This window comes from Sceloporus occidentalis, unplaced genomic scaffold (genome assembly GCF_023333645.1).
Source record: "Sceloporus occidentalis isolate IW3139 unplaced genomic scaffold, rSceOcc1.0.p SCAF_7, whole genome shotgun sequence".
Lineage (NCBI taxonomy): Eukaryota > Metazoa > Chordata > Lepidosauria > Squamata > Phrynosomatidae > Sceloporus > Sceloporus occidentalis.
The window spans coordinates 6,335,061-6,353,892 of record NW_028316987.1 but is presented as its reverse complement, the minus strand read 5'-3'; the positions used below and the strand labels follow the sequence as shown (position 1 = coordinate 6,353,892).

The window sequence follows — 18,832 nt, the reverse complement described above, 5'->3', positions numbered from 1 at the left end:
CATGACCAATACAGCTACCCCTGAATGCTATTATGCCCTTGCTCTTTTTTTTAACAGTAACTTTTTACAGGTAGTTATCTTAGATGCAACTTGTTACTTCCAAGCTCTGCTATATGTATAGTATCTGTTCTACTAGTGAGAAAGTGGGCTTTCTGGCCACAAAATGTTGAAATGGAGTGGTGGTATTTGGTGCTGGGATGCTCTGCTGCCTGGAGTCTTTCCTTCTGGGCTTCTTGGTTTAGTGTCCCAACTCAACAGCAATTCATAAGTATCGTCTTTTGCAATTAAAAACAGAGATATTCTGGTGTATTTTTAATATGTCCATTCTTGTGTGAAAAAGCATAGGATTCATTCCAGATTTACAGTTTAATCGTCACTCATAGATGTGTTGGATGTGGAGGATTAGGATTAATCTTAAACTTCTTCTGCCGGTAGTGTTGCTCTGCTAGCAGCTAACGCAGAGATCTGCTGATAAGTCAATTTGCTGGCAGAAGTGTTCTATTGGCTAAGCTCTGCTCACAGAAGAGACAGAAGAGAGGTTGTAGATTGCGGCTGAGGCGATGGTGTTGAAATGCCACAACGCCAGCACCAGGTTGGACTTGGTTAACATTGAGGTGCCATGTAGTTGGTACATAGTCTGCTATCATACCAGGTCATGGGATTGGTTTCCAGATTTAGCCCTACTTAGACTGAAAACCCATGAGACTTAAGTCATGCTTAACATAAATTCCACTGATTTCAATGGCCTACTCTAAGTATTAATTTCCAGCAGCCCTAGGTTGAGAGGGATTTGGATTCAGCACAGACTCAGCTAACCTAGTCTCAGCTCAGCAGGCCCTTGGCCGTTTTAGTTTTAGACATAATTAGGACTGTGCTTTTAGTCATACTTAAGAGCACTGAAATCTCTGACACATATGCTAAGTATGGGTTGAATGGCATGGGTTTTCAGCCAGCCAACTAGAAACCAATCTCATTTCCTGATCCAGTGGCAGACTGTACAAACCACATGGCACCTTTGTGCTACTGCTTTCAAATTTGCATCTGCCTGCATCTTTAGAGATTTGACTTGCAGGAGAAGGGTCTGAATCTTGAAGAGTAGTACCATACATATGTATGTAAAGAAGATATTTAAAGGGTGTCCCTCAAGAGGTAAAATCAAGACCATCATTTGCCTGCAATGAGTATGAGAAATATAGGTCTATGCCTGGGGAACAGTGACTAGTGGAAAATAAGAAGCTGCAGAGAACTTGGGCACACTGGCTGGGTTGGATTGTGGAAGATATATATTTTTATTATTTATGTATAAGGACACTTCTCCAACCTCTGTCCAAGATATCCCAACCAGAGCCAGATGCAAACTACCAGCAGAGGAAGGGAGGAGGTGGAACTGTTGACCAAGGTCACTCTCAGCACTTCCTCAGTCCAAGAACTGGGTTCAAACCCCCTGCCCCAGGATAAGAGCTCATGCAGAAATCCTTTCATGCACAAATCTGAGGGTCAGCGTGGTATAATGGTTTGGGCATTGGACAGTGACACTGGAGATCGGGGTTCGATTCCCTGCTTAGTCATGGAAACCCACTGGGTGACCTTGGGTGAGGCACACTCTCTCAGCTTCAGAAAACCCTATGATAGGTTTTCCTTAGGATCACCATATGACAGAAACAACTCAAAGGCACACCATCACCACCACCACCACTGAATCTATTCCTACTTCTGCTCTTTGACAGCCTTTCTTAATTTCTGCAGTCTAATTTCAGAGAGGAAAAGGGCTTTGTATTGTCCCTGTTGCTGAATCACAGCTAACCAGAAACCCTTGTTGATTTGCAGCAAATGACATAGAGACTCACACAATGTCTCAGTCTGGCTGTTATCTCTTAAACCCCAGTGATTTGATTGTTCATTATTATGTTTGGGAATGGTGAATATGATTTTAAAATGAATATAGTTTTTAAGGGTTTATTTTATTTTATTTTTGCATTGTATTTTGTAACTTCCCTGCTGTTATCTGGGTGGTCAACTGCCTGCAAGTATTTGTTGTTGTTGTGAGCCCTCATGTCTTTTCCAGTTTATGGTAATCCTAAAGTGAAGCTGTCCTTCAAGTACTGAAGTTGAACTATTGCAAATTTAATTTTCCAATGGGTTCAATCTGCCTTCTATCCATTCCTGTGTCTAATGAGATGTGCATGATCAGAAATGAGCCTCAACAAGCCTTGGAATTGTGAACTTTTCTATCTTCTCTGCATCAATATCCACCTCCCCTTGAATCTTAGTCTTTTTAAGCTGTCAAATGTGGAGACTGACAGTATTTTCCTAATTTGCCAAGAAGCATTACCATTTTTCTGTCCATTGGCTACAGTTGTTCCTTTACTTCCTGGAAACTCTCTAGAGACCAGCAGTTGAGGGCTTGTGGGCCAGCAGCAGTTTGTAGACTATCACTTTGAATAACACTAATCTACACTACAAAATTTAAGTCCTTTGATGCTATTTTAACTGCCATGGTCCTGCAGAAACCTGAGATTTATAGGGTACTTCTCTGTTGAAGTTCAGGAGAATAAACTAGAGCTCTGTCTAAACCATCTGGAGAGCTAACATCTCCTCAGACTCATTGACCATGGTCCAAACCTTTGAATAGCATTGACCTAGATGCAGGATAGTGGTTTATAACAAACTCTGATTAGTTTTTCAACAAGCCAGCTCTGAACAGTGCTTTCTAAAACTGGCCTGCTAAACTACTCAGACTTTTTGAAGTAGGAATGAGCAACTTGTGGCCCTCCAGATGTTGGAATTGTAACCTACAATCCAACAAGTAGTTTGAGCAAGACAGTTCCAAGCTTATGTATTGGTCCATAGTGGTATTTGTAGGTGGTATGCATCTTTTCTTTGTAACCAACAGCATTACTGTTGAGGTGAGGAATCATAAGATGAGGCATCCTAGAGCCAAATTAGTCATTGATCCCTGCTGTGTAGTTAGCATTGCAGTGCAAGGATAAAAGAAAACAAAACACACCCCCAATCTGACAGTATTTATGTGAGGCAAACTGTCTAGGCAAACTAGCTATTATGTGGAGAAAGTTACCTATTTGAAGGCAGGAGAAGTGCATGTTGGCATCAGTTACTTAAATCCAGTTGCTAGTTCCAACTCAGGTAGACCCATTGAACAAATTCCTCTACACTTACTATACACATCCCACTGGTTCATTAAGTCCAGTTGTGACTACCATTTGGTTTTGGCTAACTGGGTTTTATACCTAATATATTAAGTGGGTGTTACATTTTGTGTTAGACGTTTATAGCGGGCAAGCGAAGCTATGTTATGCATATTTTGAAGAAGCATTTTTTGTTCACTATTGTCTCTTCCATAGGTTCCAATAAAGTTGAGTTATATCATGTGCATATCTGATATGCACCTCCCTGATATGGAAGGTGCATATCAAGTTAGTTCATATCCAAGCTTGGAAAAGTTACTTTTGGGGGCCACAGGTCCCAGAATTGCTCTATCAATCTGGCCAAAAGGCTTATCTTGGAATTGGCAAGTGCCTGATTCCTCAAGTGCTTCTGTATACTGCTGAGCTAAATTCTTTCACTTGTGTTTAGATTCATACCAGTGTCTTGTTCTGCTTTGTTGCTTTTCTTATTTTTTTTTAATGTTTTGTCTTTGAGGCATGGGTAGCTTTTAAAAATGGTTTTAATGATGCCTTTCTCAAAAAAGTGTGTGGCTTTGTATTTAATTGAACGCATTTGAATACTAATTCCTGTACTAACCACAACCCCTCCCCACTTGTAAAAAAATGAACAGTATGCAAAGCCAAAGGAAACAGTGGAGTGGCAAAGGGAAATATTATATTATCCAGCAACAAGACATGGTGTAACAGGGAGGAGACCTTCAAAATGAAAGTTTAAGGAGTTGAAAATGAAAGTTTCCTTTGCCAGAAGGGATTCACTTGGAAATGTGTGAGCTTGTTATCACATTTGCTAATGAGCCAATGTGGAAGTTCGTTGGCCAGGGATTGGTAGCTGATATAATTTGCACAGGTTCAATTTTTCTGCATTAACTCCTCTTGCTCTTTTTTTCCCATTCACCAAATGAGATTTTTGTAAGAGAGTTGTGTGCTATGCAAGGCTTGCTGAGCAATCTGGTTCTGCAGCCTGGATGTTTTGGGGTCCAACTTCTGCAATGGTTTACCATTGATAATGTTGCCCAAGGCTTAGAGGAGTTGAAGCTCAATGCTCCAGAAAAGTCAAAGCCTCCCTGTTCCTGTCCAAGATTTAGAGGAAAAAAATGAGTCAAGAGACTGGAGAGGAAGCGAGCCAGGGAGACAGGGCTTGGTTCAGGGACGTAGCCAAGGGGGGGGGGTTCTTGGGGTCCAGACCCCCCCTTCCATTAGAAAAATGAATGGTGTGTGCTGCTGTGCCGCCGCACCCAACCTCCATTATAATGGTGGCATTTAGTCTGGAACCCGCCCCCCCTTCCTAAAATCCTAGTTACATCCCTGCTTGGTTGAAGGAGGAGCTAGCATCTGCTAGCTCATATAGTCGCACTTCAAGTCCCTGGAGCTCGGCAAACAGAGCTCAGCTAATAGGGTTTTTTTTGTGCGGATATTAGTGGGGGAGATCCTGAGTTTTGTTTCAGTGCCTACTCAGATTATTTAATATGGACAATAGCAGCTTCATTTATATACTGCTTCATGCCACCTAAACAGTCTCTAAGTGGTTTACAACTGTAAGCTAATTGCCCCCAACAAACTGGGTACTCATTTTAGTGACCTCAGAAGGATGCAAGCCTGAGTCGAGCTTGAGCCCTGGTTGGTATTGAACTCACAACCTTATGGTTTATGAGTGAGTGGCTGCAGTACAGGCATTTCACTACTGTGCCACCAGGGCTCCTACCAGTTACACCAGCAAAAGCTGTAGCATGTTTGTGTTCTTGCCAAAGAATGTGAGTAGCTACACCTGCAGCAGGTTCAAGTTGTTTGACCTGTGGGAAGAGAAGGTCCAGCAACTTGAGGCCTGTTTATTTTGTGTATTCCTACACAACAGGGGGTTGGGATGGATGGCCTGTCCAGAAATGGGAAGAAGAGAAGGGCAGGGAGAGGTGACCTATATAGGTGGGACAAAGGCTTAAACACCTGTCACTGTCTGGGGAACAGTTACTCAGCTACAGCCAAAACAATATACACAGCAGAGTACAAAAACACAGCTTTTTTTCCTTTCCTTTTCTTTTTTGGTACTGGCAATGCACTGACCGCTTTTGACCCTTAAAAGAAAAACTCACAGACAGTTGATTCATTCAAAGATGTGTCATCTTCAGGTTGCAAAGTGTACAGTATTATACAGTACAGATATGCACACTACTCTCTGTCTTTCAGTCAACTCCAACATCTGCTCTCCAGCTTCACACTAGCTCACGGCAACAACCTGCTGCTCCAACAATAACTCTCAACTCACAACAACCGACAACAACATGTGACTAGTCTTCTGGTCCACTTATATGGAGTGTTGGGTGTGAGTGATCATTCAGGGCCACATGGCCTGATGCAATCCTGTAGCAACCTTGCATCATGCCGTATGCTCATAACTTCGCTGTCAGAGGCTCTCTCACAGAATATGTGTCATCTGTCAATCAAAATGTTTAAAGGCATATTACTCTAAGAGGCCCTTGTATTCTCTTCCAGCTTTATGATTCCAGGAAACATTCATTCAAGTCTCACCTCTATCATTGAGTTGTAGAATGTCTTGGGCACCTTATTTGTCCTCTGTCTCCCATATGTAAAATGTTCATAGGCCATGTTTTGTCAGGCAGGTGCCACATTTGACTCTGACTCAAAAACAGAATTGTTTGGTCTGGATGTCTTTATTGTCTTCAACTTGTAACCCAGTATTTTCCACAACTTGAGTACAAATATATCACGTTTTAAAACTCTGGACTTTCATCTGCTTCTTCCAGGGTTTTTTTTCCTTATCACCAAAACAACAACAACAAAAGATGGGGTTTTTTTGTTAAAGAGGAAAATGGAAGAGCTGCACAATGACTGTTGATTATTAACACGAGGAACCATCTGTCTGGAAACATCCATAAGATGCAATTGTAGCAAGCGGTAATAAGAGATGCGGGCCATTAAATCATCTGACTTTTAATAGATGAATCAATCAACTGGTCACATTTAAATACATTTGCAGATAAGCAGACATACATGGAGGTGCCCTTTGAAATAATGAAAGTGGAAGATAATTTACAATTTAATAAACAAAGGATATCACTAGTAGGGAAAAAGAAGCCAGCTTTTTTTTGGTCATTTTTCATTCCTTGTTACACAACTGAACAAAGAGGCTAAACACACTGAATTGGGAGTCTCCTCCTCCTCTTTATTCCTTCTCGCCACACTTAATAGCAGCCACAGGGAACCCACAAAAGGAATTTTTCTTTTCCCATGTACTTTCTTTTCATTTAACCTGCCCCCACAATGCTATTTCACCCTAAAGTCCTTACTAGTGAATAGTGTCAGACACAGCAGGTGCCTATAACTCATAGCCCTTATAGGTAAGATGTAATTAATTCCAAATAAAACATTATTTGTAATTTTTTTACAGTAACACAGGTATAATTATATCAAATTATGATATAATTATATTTTTATCCCTTTTGCAGTGTAACTGTAACTTTTTGTTGCTTCTTTTTTATATAAATATTTTTATTAATTAAAAAACATAAAAATACATATTGTGTAATACCATCCATTCTTCCAATAAACATGAAATATTTTCATATCTATATTACTTCCTTCATATAACTCTCCATCTCAAAGTTTAGCTCATATATCTCAGCTTTCATATCTTTCTAAAATCATTTTTCTCCAAGTGATAATAAGAATTTAATTATTTAATTGTCTAAATAATCATCAATCATCATCTATAAGTGCTCTTTTGGTTTTTTTCACCACTATGGCAGTCATCATTATCATTCTCCAAACATGTTCTTTACTTGCAAAATTAAATATCTACTTAATTAAATACTTTTTCGTTGCTTCTGTATTTAAAAGGCCTCACTGAATGGCAGAGGAGGAATACCTTATGGTTCAAATGTGTTTGTTGCCTCATCCCCTGTTTTGGGCATTGTGGATATAAAAAAGTACAAAACACACAAAAATGTGTGTTGAGATGTGTTTTTGACGTAACTAGTGGACAACCATTTTCATTGTTTTTGAAAAACAGGAAATTAAAGCAATTTTTAAAGTTGCAGCTACAACAGTATCTTAGAACAATAACTACTTACTGTTAAAAAAGTAGATTTATCAGGTAGTAATCCATGAACTGCACCCTTACATTACACATTTTTGTTATTTTATCTGTCTTTCTTCCTTATATAGGACCCATGTCAGTTCATAGGGATGAAACCAAAATATACTTTAAAAACAGTCCTTATAATAAAAACACTTTAAAAACAATTAAACTATCTTACTAAAAATGATACTTCTCTAATTTGAAACAGTTGAACTGCATTGAAAACATAACACTCAGGATGAAAGTACAGCACAAAGAAGAGCCTTCTATAACAATCAGTTACTATCCAAGGACTGCCAATATAAAAAATACTCGCTTGCCAGAAGAGGGAAAGTAGAGAAGGGAACAAGCCTAGTTTTTCATGGAAGGGAATATCACAATCTGGGAGCAGCCACCAAGAAGGCCCTCATGCATCCTCACCAAACATGCCTGTGAGACATAAAGGGAAGAAAGTTAGTTATGGTTCTTTTGACTGCTCTCCTTTCGTTTGTATAGTAGGAGCCCACTTTTGCCCTGACTGCAGTTGGAGAAGAGGGCAGGAAAGGCAAAATGGCTAGGAAAAAAAGAGTCAAGAGCAACTACAGCTATCTCACCTCCCTTTCCAGGGACACTGAAAAGTAAACACTACCTCCCTGGTTTCTAACCTGGAAACCTTAAACCCTACTGAGCTAAATTGTCTTGCCTGTATTCAAGTTGTCTCTAACCCATGTCTCAACAATGTTTTAATGATGCTTAGAGAAGCAATAGTAGCCTATGCTCAACTGCTCTAGAAATATAATCTGTCTGTCTATCTACAGCTATCTGTTTATCCATGCAGATGATTTTTAAAGCATCTAGTGACACTTCGGATGTCTGTTCTGGATTCTAGAAAGATGATGTTAATTAAATATACAAAACCCAGAACATAATATTCATGTTTTCAAGTGTGTGGATTTTAAAAGCAGCAAATATCACTTTACATACATCTGTTCTGAATCAGAAGGATGCAGTTAGTCACTTATGGGTACATACTAGGGTGACTAACACAATCGGAAATATATGAATATTGCGTCAAAGCATTTCGGCTTCCTCCTCTTTTAGCTGCTCTATCTCAGTGGGAACATGTGTGTATGTACATATATATGCATGAATCCTGAGATCCTGCAACCAGAGGCTAAGAGTACAGTTGCATGAATTAAGGATCTATGCTCTGCCCAAAACAAACATCCACCCATGGTTTTCTCCAAATCTCTGTTTCCATACCATAATTGTGGGTGAAGCAGTGATTATTTGTTGCTACTGTTAGCTGGCTGAGAGTCAAAACACCTTCTCAGTCTAGATGTTACTGAGTCTGATGGGCCAATGGTCTGACTCACTTAAAGGCAACTTCCTATGTTTCTGTCTGCATTAACAGTTGTGAGTACAGAAGCAGTATCTGTCAGTTACTCCACATTTCTTCTTTTTCTTTTAATGACAGAAAATGAGGGGGTGTCCTTGTGTATGTGGCATAAGATTTATTCATTCATCATTGACTGTAACATTTTTTTTTTACTGGTATCTGCAGCCTCATTTCTACAACAAATACACCCACATCAAGCACCTTTTGAAAAAAATATTGATGTATCCTTCCAATTACTTGCAACACAATCTAGACTCCTTTTCCTGTGTTGGTGCTTTCCCACCTGCTCAAGTACCAGCTTTCCTTCTGTTTGTATTTGATGTTCCTTTCTCCCTTTTCTATTTTTTTTAATGTTTGCATGGTGTTTTCCTAGTTTGTGGGCCTTGACTCTACCATCCTCTGAACTCGCCATCAGTGTGTTGGGTTGACTGATCCATCTTCTTCCTCTGTGTTTATGGCTCAGAATTCTTATGCAGTGTTGAAAATCCCTGATGCCCCTTTCATGTTAGTAGACATTACTAGTGTGTGTGGATATAAGGAATTATGAACGCATACTTTCTCACCTGATTTCTGAAGCTAAACAGTTAAGTTGTGCCTGGTGCCCACTATAGCTAGTGGAATGGGTCACCAGTGGAAGAGCCAAATGTATCTAATTCGCTGCCTAAACCATGAGAGAGATCCTTCTTTTTGACCCACCACCCTCACCCTGGTGTGAACATAGGAGAGGGCCGTCTTGGTGGTTGCTCCCAGGTTCTGGAAAACAATTCCTAGCATGGTTAAACTAGCAGCTTCCCTGCTACTTCCATAAGCAGGTGATGGTCTTTCAATTTCAGGTCCTTGAGGGTTGATAGTTTGGAGGAAAGAGCTTTTCAGAATGTAGATCTACTGTTTGTTTATTTTTTTTAATGGTCACACTTTCAATTCTATTGTTTAATTATGTTTTAAATTCTTCTATGATCTGATTTTTCTTAACCTATGCTTGCTTTACCTTTTATAAGCCCACTGGAATTTTGGACTGGGAAAAAGATGGGATGTAAATTAATATAATAAATATCTGAACTCCATCTATGTAGGGTCTAAAATGTTTTACCTTGGCTTACAAGGTCTGAGTGCAATTGCTAGGAGATAGCAAGGCATTTTATGTTGTCTGTTAGACCACAGCAAATCTTGCCCATCAATTACCCACTAGTCATCATTCTAGCCTTTTCTCCTTGCTTAAATTTGCCCCAGAAGATAGCCCAAACAATCATTGTATGGAACACAGCCCTTGGTCTTGTAACTCTTAAAATGTTTTAAAAGGGGTTACTGAAGAGAATTTTGTTTTTCCAGATCTTCGGCTTCCTTTGCTATATCTGATGCTTTAACATAGTCTGGGGGAATTTAGAAATTTAGGGCATGTACAACCTAAGATGAAGTGAATAGGTAGCAGCTGGGATTATTTAGATTAAGGTGTTTTAATTCACTGATTTAAACCGGGGGGGGGGGGGGTTCTTCCACATTAAAATGGTACAGTGCTGTAATTCCAATTTAACTGCCATGGCAACATGTTCAGTGCTGGGAATTACAGTTTTGTTGTTGTTGTTAAGTGCCCTCAAGTCGCTCTTGACCCATGGCGACCCTATGGATGAGACATCTCCAAGACCACCTGTCCTCCACTGCTCTATTTAGTTCCTCCAAACCCATACCCATAACCTCCCTAATACAGTCCAACCATCCAGCATGAAGCCTTCCACTCTTTCTGCTTCCCTTCACATTCCTAACATTATTGTTTTTTCCAATGAGCCATGCCATCTCATGATGTGTTCGAAGTACGACAGCCTCAGTTTTGTCATCTTGGCTTCCAAGGAGATTTCTGGCTTGATCTGATCTAGGATCCATTTGTTTGGCTTTTTGGCTGTCCATGGGATCCTCAGCATTCTTCTCCAGCACCACAGTTGGGCATTTAGAATTCTTAATCAGAGAGCTCTAGTGTCTGAACAAACTACAAACCCCAGGATACCATAAGCTGTTGCCATAGCTGTTAAAGTTGAATATAGTATTATAATTGTGTTGTATGAAAGGGCCCCAGGTTTCTCATTTTGAAATTTGTATATTTCTGGCTCAAACATGCATGCTAATTGCTTATAATAACAAGGGATTGTGTTCAGCCTTATGTAAGAACCCTGGCCTTCTACCTCGGACAGAAACCTTGCTGTATAGTTTAAAGGAGGGAAGCTACAGTTTCTCAAGTGAGCAAGAAATCCTTTGTATCCCCAGATATACCATTCTTTACTATCCAATCAGAAGTCACTTTAAAAAAAAATAAAATAAAAAGTAATGTTCAATGTGCAATTTATTTTCTGAAGGAACAGTACTTTTAATATACCAAACATCAAATTAGTATGCCAAATTTATACAAAATGCATTTTATGCTCCTATAGTAACAATGTGATTTTCAATCTTTAAAAGTGCTAATATTTCACTTTTTAAATTTTCTGAAAGTTTCAGGTGTTTTCCCTAGTTTAATTGAGAAAGGATGGGATCTCTGGCTTCTGAACTTGCCTACCATCCCCAGTTATCACCCACCCAAGGGAGATGATCCAATTTACTCATACACAGTGACCCATTCAGTTTAGGATTGCTGTTTTAATCTATCCCTTCTCTTCTGCAGACCCTTCACTGTCTGCACATGCATGCAGAGTGGGAAAGAAATTTGAGATAATGGAGCCCATTGGCTTTGGGGCACCAGAAGCATATCAGCCTCTGGTCTTCAGGCCTTATAGGGGTACTGAAGGGGATGCAGAATGCCCTTTTGTGGCAACAAACACAAGGCGGTGACTTCCATCACCCTTCTTACTAGCTAACTGCCACTCTCAACTTCGCTAAGAGCTTCTGAGCATATGCACTGGATGTGTCTTCTCAAAATCTCTTGGTAGAGTTGTCAGATCTCAGGGCCTGGCTGTAAGTCTCCAATTTTTATGGGTCTCCAGGCTGGGAACTAGGCTGTTTGGGGGGCTCACCTCCAGGTATAAGAAAAGGGATGGGTGCACATCTCCAGCTGAATAACAACAGAATACCAGGTTCTCTAGCAGAATGCCAGCTTACTACAATTTACAAGATTTAAAAATTTTGGTGGCAATTTACTAAAAAGACTCTCCAGGAAATCTACGTATTTATTAACTTAACTTTCTCCTTTCCTCCGAATTGGTGCATTGCCAGGGGTCACCCTTTGCTCTGCTCTGCATCCACTCTCTGGCCAGATGCAAGTAGAGTAGATTAAAGCTTCCATATTCCATCTCCCTAAATAGGGAAGAAATAATAATCCTTTCATTTCACCTTGATCTGGAAATAGTCCCTTTAAGCTAAGATTTCTCTCTTAATTTCTGAATAAGAAAATATGTTTTCCTTTCTCTTTCACTCCCTCTCTCTGTGAGCAGCTGTGGTTGTTATTTAATGCATAATGCTTAATGAAACCACCAGGGGCTGTTTGTAGGTCTCAGGTTTTGGCCCAGAGACCTCTGGGCCTGAGAGGAACCAGAATTGCAACTCTATCTCTTGTTGGAAGTAGAGAGGGAAGGAAGCTATTTAGGGCACGTCTTGAAGACTTTAAACAGGAAAAAACAAAACAAAGCAAAACAGGAGTTAGATATTTCCTCTTAACAGACAACACATGGAAAGTTTGCTTGTTTTAAACATTATTTTATTGTTGTGAGGATCTGGATGCTTACTGTTTAGCAGGGGTGTCACTAAGGGGTGAGGGGTACCCAGGTGACACACATCAGAGAGGGCTGAACATCCGGGGTCGCTCCTGAGACCCCCCCCCGGTAGCCCCTCCACCAGCCAAGACACCTCTACCATGCATTGGGGTGCTATTGCCATATGGAGCTTCTTCTGGAGCAGCTAGCTGAGAGAGAAAAGGCTGCTAGGCACCAGCAGCACCCTACCAGCGACTGCTGATGGGAAGAGGCTGCCTTTTGGGTTTGGTGGGCCTGCTGGCCAGGCAGAAAAGCAAGTCACCTCTATATCCTGCTTGCCCAGCAGCTCTGCCAAACCCCAGAAAAGGATACCTGGTTGCAGCAACATGTCACCCCCACCATAGCCTGGCTGGCATTGGGGGCAGCTAGGAGTTACACACTAGGGTGACACCAACCCTAATAACACTGCTGCTGTTTAGCACCTTGCAGAGTTCATGTTTAAGGAATTACTTAATATGGGGCTTTTCAAGACCTCAGTGCTATAGTCACGCCTGAGACAGGTTGGTATTTGTATCTCCAAGCAAGGGTAGGAAAGAATTTTGCTTGGAGAGCTGCTGCCAGTCACTGTGGACAATACTGATCTAGAAGACCCAATGGTCTGACTCAAGGCAAGGCAGCTTCTTGAGTCCCTGTGCATTTCTGCCACAAAACAAAGCCATTCTGGGGATTAAATATGGGGGTGACATTAAGGGAAGTAGAACTGGAGGCAGCAATGGGACAAAATCCCCAGGGAAACTCTCTCACAATATTCTCTTGAAACGAAGTTGTGCAAGAGGAGTCTTCATAGAGGAGGCATGGATCTGACACCGCTTCACACTCTGAAAACAAGTGGGAGGTGGAGGAGGACACTTGGTTGTGCCAGCTGGCCTCAGTCCCTCACTGTATGAGGACTCCAGTTTGCATATTTACAAGTGTGTGAAGGAATTCTCTACACAAGAGGGAATCCTGATTGACTCTCCCCACCAACAGTAAGCAGAAGGTGCGGCTGGCAGATGTCAGCAAGTGGCAGTGCCAGTCACTGACATAAACCTCAGACATATTTTCAGTTCATGAATGGCGGAAGTCAGGCAACACCACTCCCAGGGAGGAAAAGTTCCAACTCTACCATCAGGCAGAATGAGGTAACTGGCTCAAACAGCAGCATCAGCATTCCCTTTTTTCTACCATGCTCTTCTTTTTGGGGATATCCCACATGGCCACTCCAGGGCTGTCAGGTCGCCTGCTGCCCTCAGTTCTCATTTGGGTTCAGTTCTGTATGAGGATTAGGGTCTGTGTGCCATTTTGCCTGTTGCAGCCAGGAAACCTGAGTACAGTATGTAGACAAGTAGAGGATTAGAAATATGAAATGTACCATTTTGTAAGAAGAATAGCGGAAGAGGTTGACTTCTACTTAATTCATGCCACATGCCCCAAAACTACTATAAATCCTCCATCTTTTCATGATCATTTATGGAGAGATCTACTGGACAAAACAGTACTTAGTTCTGTTTTTACTCTGATTAATTATCTCTGATTAAGTATGTACCCCTGTACATAAATTTGGTTCTAAATGGATTTTAGAAGATTCTACGTATTTTTATTGACTTTTTTTTTAAAAAAAATGTTTGTTTATTTAATTTCTATCCTGCTTTTCTTTCATAAGGGACAAAAAATGGTTCACACCATATGATAAAACCATGTAAACATATTATGTTCAAAGCAAGAATATGCCTTTTAGCATAATAGGCAGCTTATGTGAGCACACAAAAAAGGTGATGTTATGATACTGCAATTACTGTAGTGCAGAGATGAATTTATCAATTATGAGAGATAACCAGAGCCTAGACAGAAGTCTTTGTATGGTGCCTGTTTTCAGAGAGGCATCCAGATTAGTTTAACAGCAAAAAGAGCTTGGACCTCAGCTCCCATAATCTCCCCAAGTAACATGGCCAGTAATCATGCTGGCAGGAGGATTCTGGGGTTATATTCCAAAAATGTAACTTTCCCAATCTTGCAGGAAAAGCAACAAATAATATGTTTCTCATTAAGGAGCCAAAAAGACAAACAAATGGTTCCTAGGACAGATCAGGCCAGAAATCTCCCTGGAAGCCAAGATGACAAAATTTAGGCTGTCGTACTTTGTACACATCATGAGAAGCCATGAAGCATTGGAGAAAACAATAATGCTAAGAAAAATGGAAGGAAGTAGAAAGAGAGGGAGGCTGCATGTGAGATGGATGGACTCTATGAAAGAGATCACGAGTATGAGTTTGCAGGAGCTGGGCAGAGCAGTCATCTGCAAGGTCACCGTGGGTCGAGATCGACTTGAGGGTGGTTAACAAGAACAAAAGGTGCCGCAAGATGGCTTTTTAAAAATTAGATTATCAGATATTAACGTTACTGTTGTTGATATGTGCCTTCATGTTGTTTTTGACTTATGGCGATCCTAAGGCGGGTCTATCATGGGATTTTCTTGGAACGTTTCTTCAGAAGGGGTTTACAGTTGCCATCTTCTGAGGCTGAGAGAGTGTGACTTGCCCAAGATTACCTGGTGGATTTCTATGGCTGAGCAGGGAATTGATCCCTGATCTCCAAAGTCATAGTGCAACATTCAAACCACTACACCATGCTGGCTCTGCATTTTCTCATTTTATTTCCTTTTATTTATTTATAATATTCTTGCCTTGGTTTCTAAGAAAAAAATCTGTCTCCTTCACTGTCTCAGAGCAATTAAAAATAATTTCCTTAGGTTTTCAAATTCCTCCCCCCCCCCCCAATACTCAAAGGAAAGTGAGTAAAAGAGAAAGGATGGGACCTGCCTTTTCCACTTCTCACTCCTATTTCTTGTCATTTACTCCAGTCAGAGTTTGCTATGCACTGGCGTTCCCTGCTAAATGCCCAGCTTTTCCGGATTGTGCCATGGACTCCATGTTTGAGGATGACATCAGCATCCTTACCCAAGATGCCCTCGTTCAGGATGATGAATGGCTGGACAGCCCCAACACGGACCTCTCCAGTGAGATGTGTTCTGCTTCTCACTTTGCTCTAATCACAGCCTATGACGACATCAAGAATCGCCTGACGGGACTGGAGCGGGAAAACGCCAGCCTCAAGAGGAAGCTGAAGATGTACGAGATCAAAGTAAGTGATGATGATACGTGGGCATGATGATACGTGGGCTCTAGTGCAGTGTCTTTCACCCTTTGGTTCTCCAGATGTTTTGGATTTCAGCTCATGGAATCATCATCATTGTTGTTATTGTTGTTGTGTGCCTTCAAGTCATTTCCAACTTATGACAACCCTAAAGCAGCCCTATCATCGGGTTTTCTGGGCATGATTTGTTCAGATGAGGTTTACCATTGCTTTCCCCTGAGACTGAGAGGGTAGGACTTGCCCAAGGTCACATGGGTTTTCATGGCTGGATGGAGAATCAAACCCTAGTCTCCAGAGTCATTGTCCAACACACAAACCACTATCCCACATTGGATCTAGAATCATCATTACCTGTTATTTTATTATCTGTATTAAACTTGAAAGCCAGCGTGACTCTTTAAAGGTTAATCAGCTGGAGCATTTCCTTACAATGGAAAGCTGGGCTATTTAGATTAATAATTCTTATTTATTCGTTTTCCCTCCATTTATAGCCTGCTGTTTCCATAACGATGGGACTCAAGGTGGCTTACAAATTATTAAAAGCAATAAATACAGATTTAAAACCATGCAAAAAGATAAAGTGGTGTTTGTGCATATAATTTGTTTTAAAATCAGTTAAACAATCTCTAGCATTGAAATAATTTCAAATGCATTAAAAGACAATATAAATAAATGTATCAAATCAAATAAAAATGAGATAAATTAACGGAACCATCTGTACTCCCCGTCCTTTGCAATCAGACAGAAGAGACAAGCTTTCAATATACAGAGTGGAAGAGGCAGCCGGACCAGGGCCTATTAAATAATGGGCTCTCAGTTTTGTCTTTGAACACAACCAAAATTCCTGGACTCATTCTTTTTTAATTTAGCAGAAAGTTGTCCAAAATTTACCTGGAGCACCACTGAAACATTCCACAATATAGAAGTGTTGCCTTATTTCACCTCATGACTTCTCTAACCATATAACCAACTAAAAAAAAATTAAGAGAAAATTCAAATTGAACAAAATTGGAGGTGACTTCTGGTCTCTCATAGCTAGCCCAAAATGTTGTTGGGTGTGGATGTAGAGGCAAGTTGGAAATTGGACCCCACACCTTGCAGTTGCCCACCGCTGCTTTTACTGAAGAGCCATTCAGTTCATTTTCAGGACAGCAGGACTGAGCAAGTAGGTACACAGGTCACTTACTTTCAGCCTGTGGGTCACATTTTGCCCAATCCTGTTTGTCTTTGAACAGAAGACTTCCCCCTGTAAAACAGGAGGCATGACCACCTTACCACTGAGAAAGCCGACTTTTTCATGCTTTGAGTACATAGCACACTTCTGATAAAGAAGACTGTTGTTACTGTGTGCATTCAAGTCATTTCTGACTTAGGGCAACCCTAAAGCCAACCGATCATGAGGTTTTCTTGGCAAGATTTGTTTAGAAGAAGTTTGCCATTGCCTTAATCCTAAGGACGAGAGAGTGTGACTTGTCCAGGTTCACCCAGTTTGTTTTAAGGCCAGTGCTACTTGGAGTGAAAACTCAGCAGGGGATTTTAAGAAAGGCTTGGATTAAAATGTAACCACATAAAATTTCCTTTAAAATAAAATAAAAGTGTTTGAATATGGTTTTTGGCCACAAATGGTTCTTCTACCATCAGAAAAGTTACGTTTTTGGATGACATCTATATAATCCTCCAGTCAGCATGGCAATGTTTTCCAAAAACAATATTTCGAAGTTCTTTCTACAACACATCTGTTAACCTCTACTGTATCAAGCCTCCTTTTTGGGTTTCATGTAATACACTTAATGTAGCCTCCCTTCCAATTTTGTATTCTCATTGCTATGATTCCCCAGTTTGTACCAATGTTTGGACAACACACACACAAACCCCACAATGTTTGCTGAGTTTTCTTCTTGTAATCCTGGTATGCAGTTCCCGTTGATCAGTGAATTTGGAGAGGAACGTATCTTCCCAGCCTATGACTCCAAAGAAACTTCTCTTTTGAAAAGCGAGAAGGCCAATCTCCAGCAACAGCTGAATCAATTCCAGCGTGAGGTAAGTGATACTACCTGACCCACTTACAAGGGGCTTTTAAATAGCAAAGGTTTTTAGCAGTAGAAGGCTGCATTGTACCATTGGCTCATGAATTGTGGAGATTTGCTCAAGAGTATGGTCTGCAGTATTTTTTAAGTGACCTTGTTATTCCAGGCAAAAATGGTGTCACCTGATTATGTCTCCTTTTCCCATCCTCAGGAGACCAGGGGGACCCCTTAATTTTCTGGTAGGAAGTGGTAACAGAAAAGTAACTGGTTTTGCCATGAGTGCATGAAAACTCAGGGGGCTTAACTACAGTGGTGGCCTAGAGAGTCCTTCCAGCCCTCGAATCGTAGAATTATAGAGTTGGAGGAGACCTCAAGGGCCATCTAGTCCAATCCCCTGCCATGCAGGAAAACATAGTCAAAGCACCTCTGACACACGGTCATCCAGCCTCTGTCTAAAAATTTCCAAAGAAAGAAACCCCAACATATTCTGAGGCAGTGTCTTCCACTGTCAAACAGCTCTTACTGTTGTTCCTAATCTTGAGGTGGAATCTCTTTTCCTGTAGTTTGAATTCAGTGCTAAGGGCTCTCTTCTCTGGGGCTGCAGAAAACAAACTTGCTCCATCTTTAGTATAATATCCCTTCAAATATTTGAACAGGGCTATCACATCACCTCTTAACCTTCTCTTCTCCAGGCTAAACATACCCTGTTCCCCAAGCCTCTCTTCATAGGGCATGGCTTCCAGACCTTTCACCATTTTATTCACCCTGCTATGGACACACTCCAGCTTGTCAAGATCCTTTCTGAACTGCAATGCCCACAATTCTGAAATGAGAAAGTGTCGAGGGATATGTCAAGTTGTCTGTACACAACTAAAGCTTTCCAGGCATTCTTGATCATGCAGTTGGCAAATAAGTCCTTAGGAGTTGAAGGGGAACAGGGAGCATAAGAGAAATGCTGGATAGCCTTTGCCTAGCTTCACAGCATCAGGATAGGAGAAAGGTACTTTATGCTCACCAGATAGTTGCAGTCTACTCACTATGGTGAGTAGAGCAAATATCATTCTTGGAGCTTGATCTAAAGAGTATCCTTGAGTTTCTTTTTTAACCTTTTCTTTATAAAATAAACATCCATCAGGTACCACTTTGATACAATAATGATGATTATATATAACTAGCTGTTCTGCATCCCTGTTATACCTTATTATATTTCTACATATACGTATTATTCCAAAAGCAAATATATCTTTTTCTTTCCTTGGGTTTCATCAATTAAAATTTAGAGA

At 40.7% G+C, this 18,832-nt stretch overlaps 1 protein-coding gene across 2 annotated transcripts in view; it reads left to right on the top strand.

Annotated features, from left to right (window-relative positions):
- Positions 1 to 18,832, top strand: part of TBKBP1 (TBK1 binding protein 1) — an 82,135-nt gene that overhangs the window by 7,349 nt on the left and 55,954 nt on the right. For both annotated transcript variants that reach the window (XM_089531776.1, XM_089531775.1), the window contains exons 2-3: positions 15,230 to 15,510; positions 17,440 to 17,562. In XM_089531776.1, coding sequence (XP_089387902.1) covers positions 15,289 to 15,510; positions 17,440 to 17,562 — 345 coding nt within the window. In that variant the 5' untranslated portion in view covers positions 15,230 to 15,288. The remainder of the gene's footprint in view (positions 1 to 15,229; positions 15,511 to 17,439; positions 17,563 to 18,832) is intronic.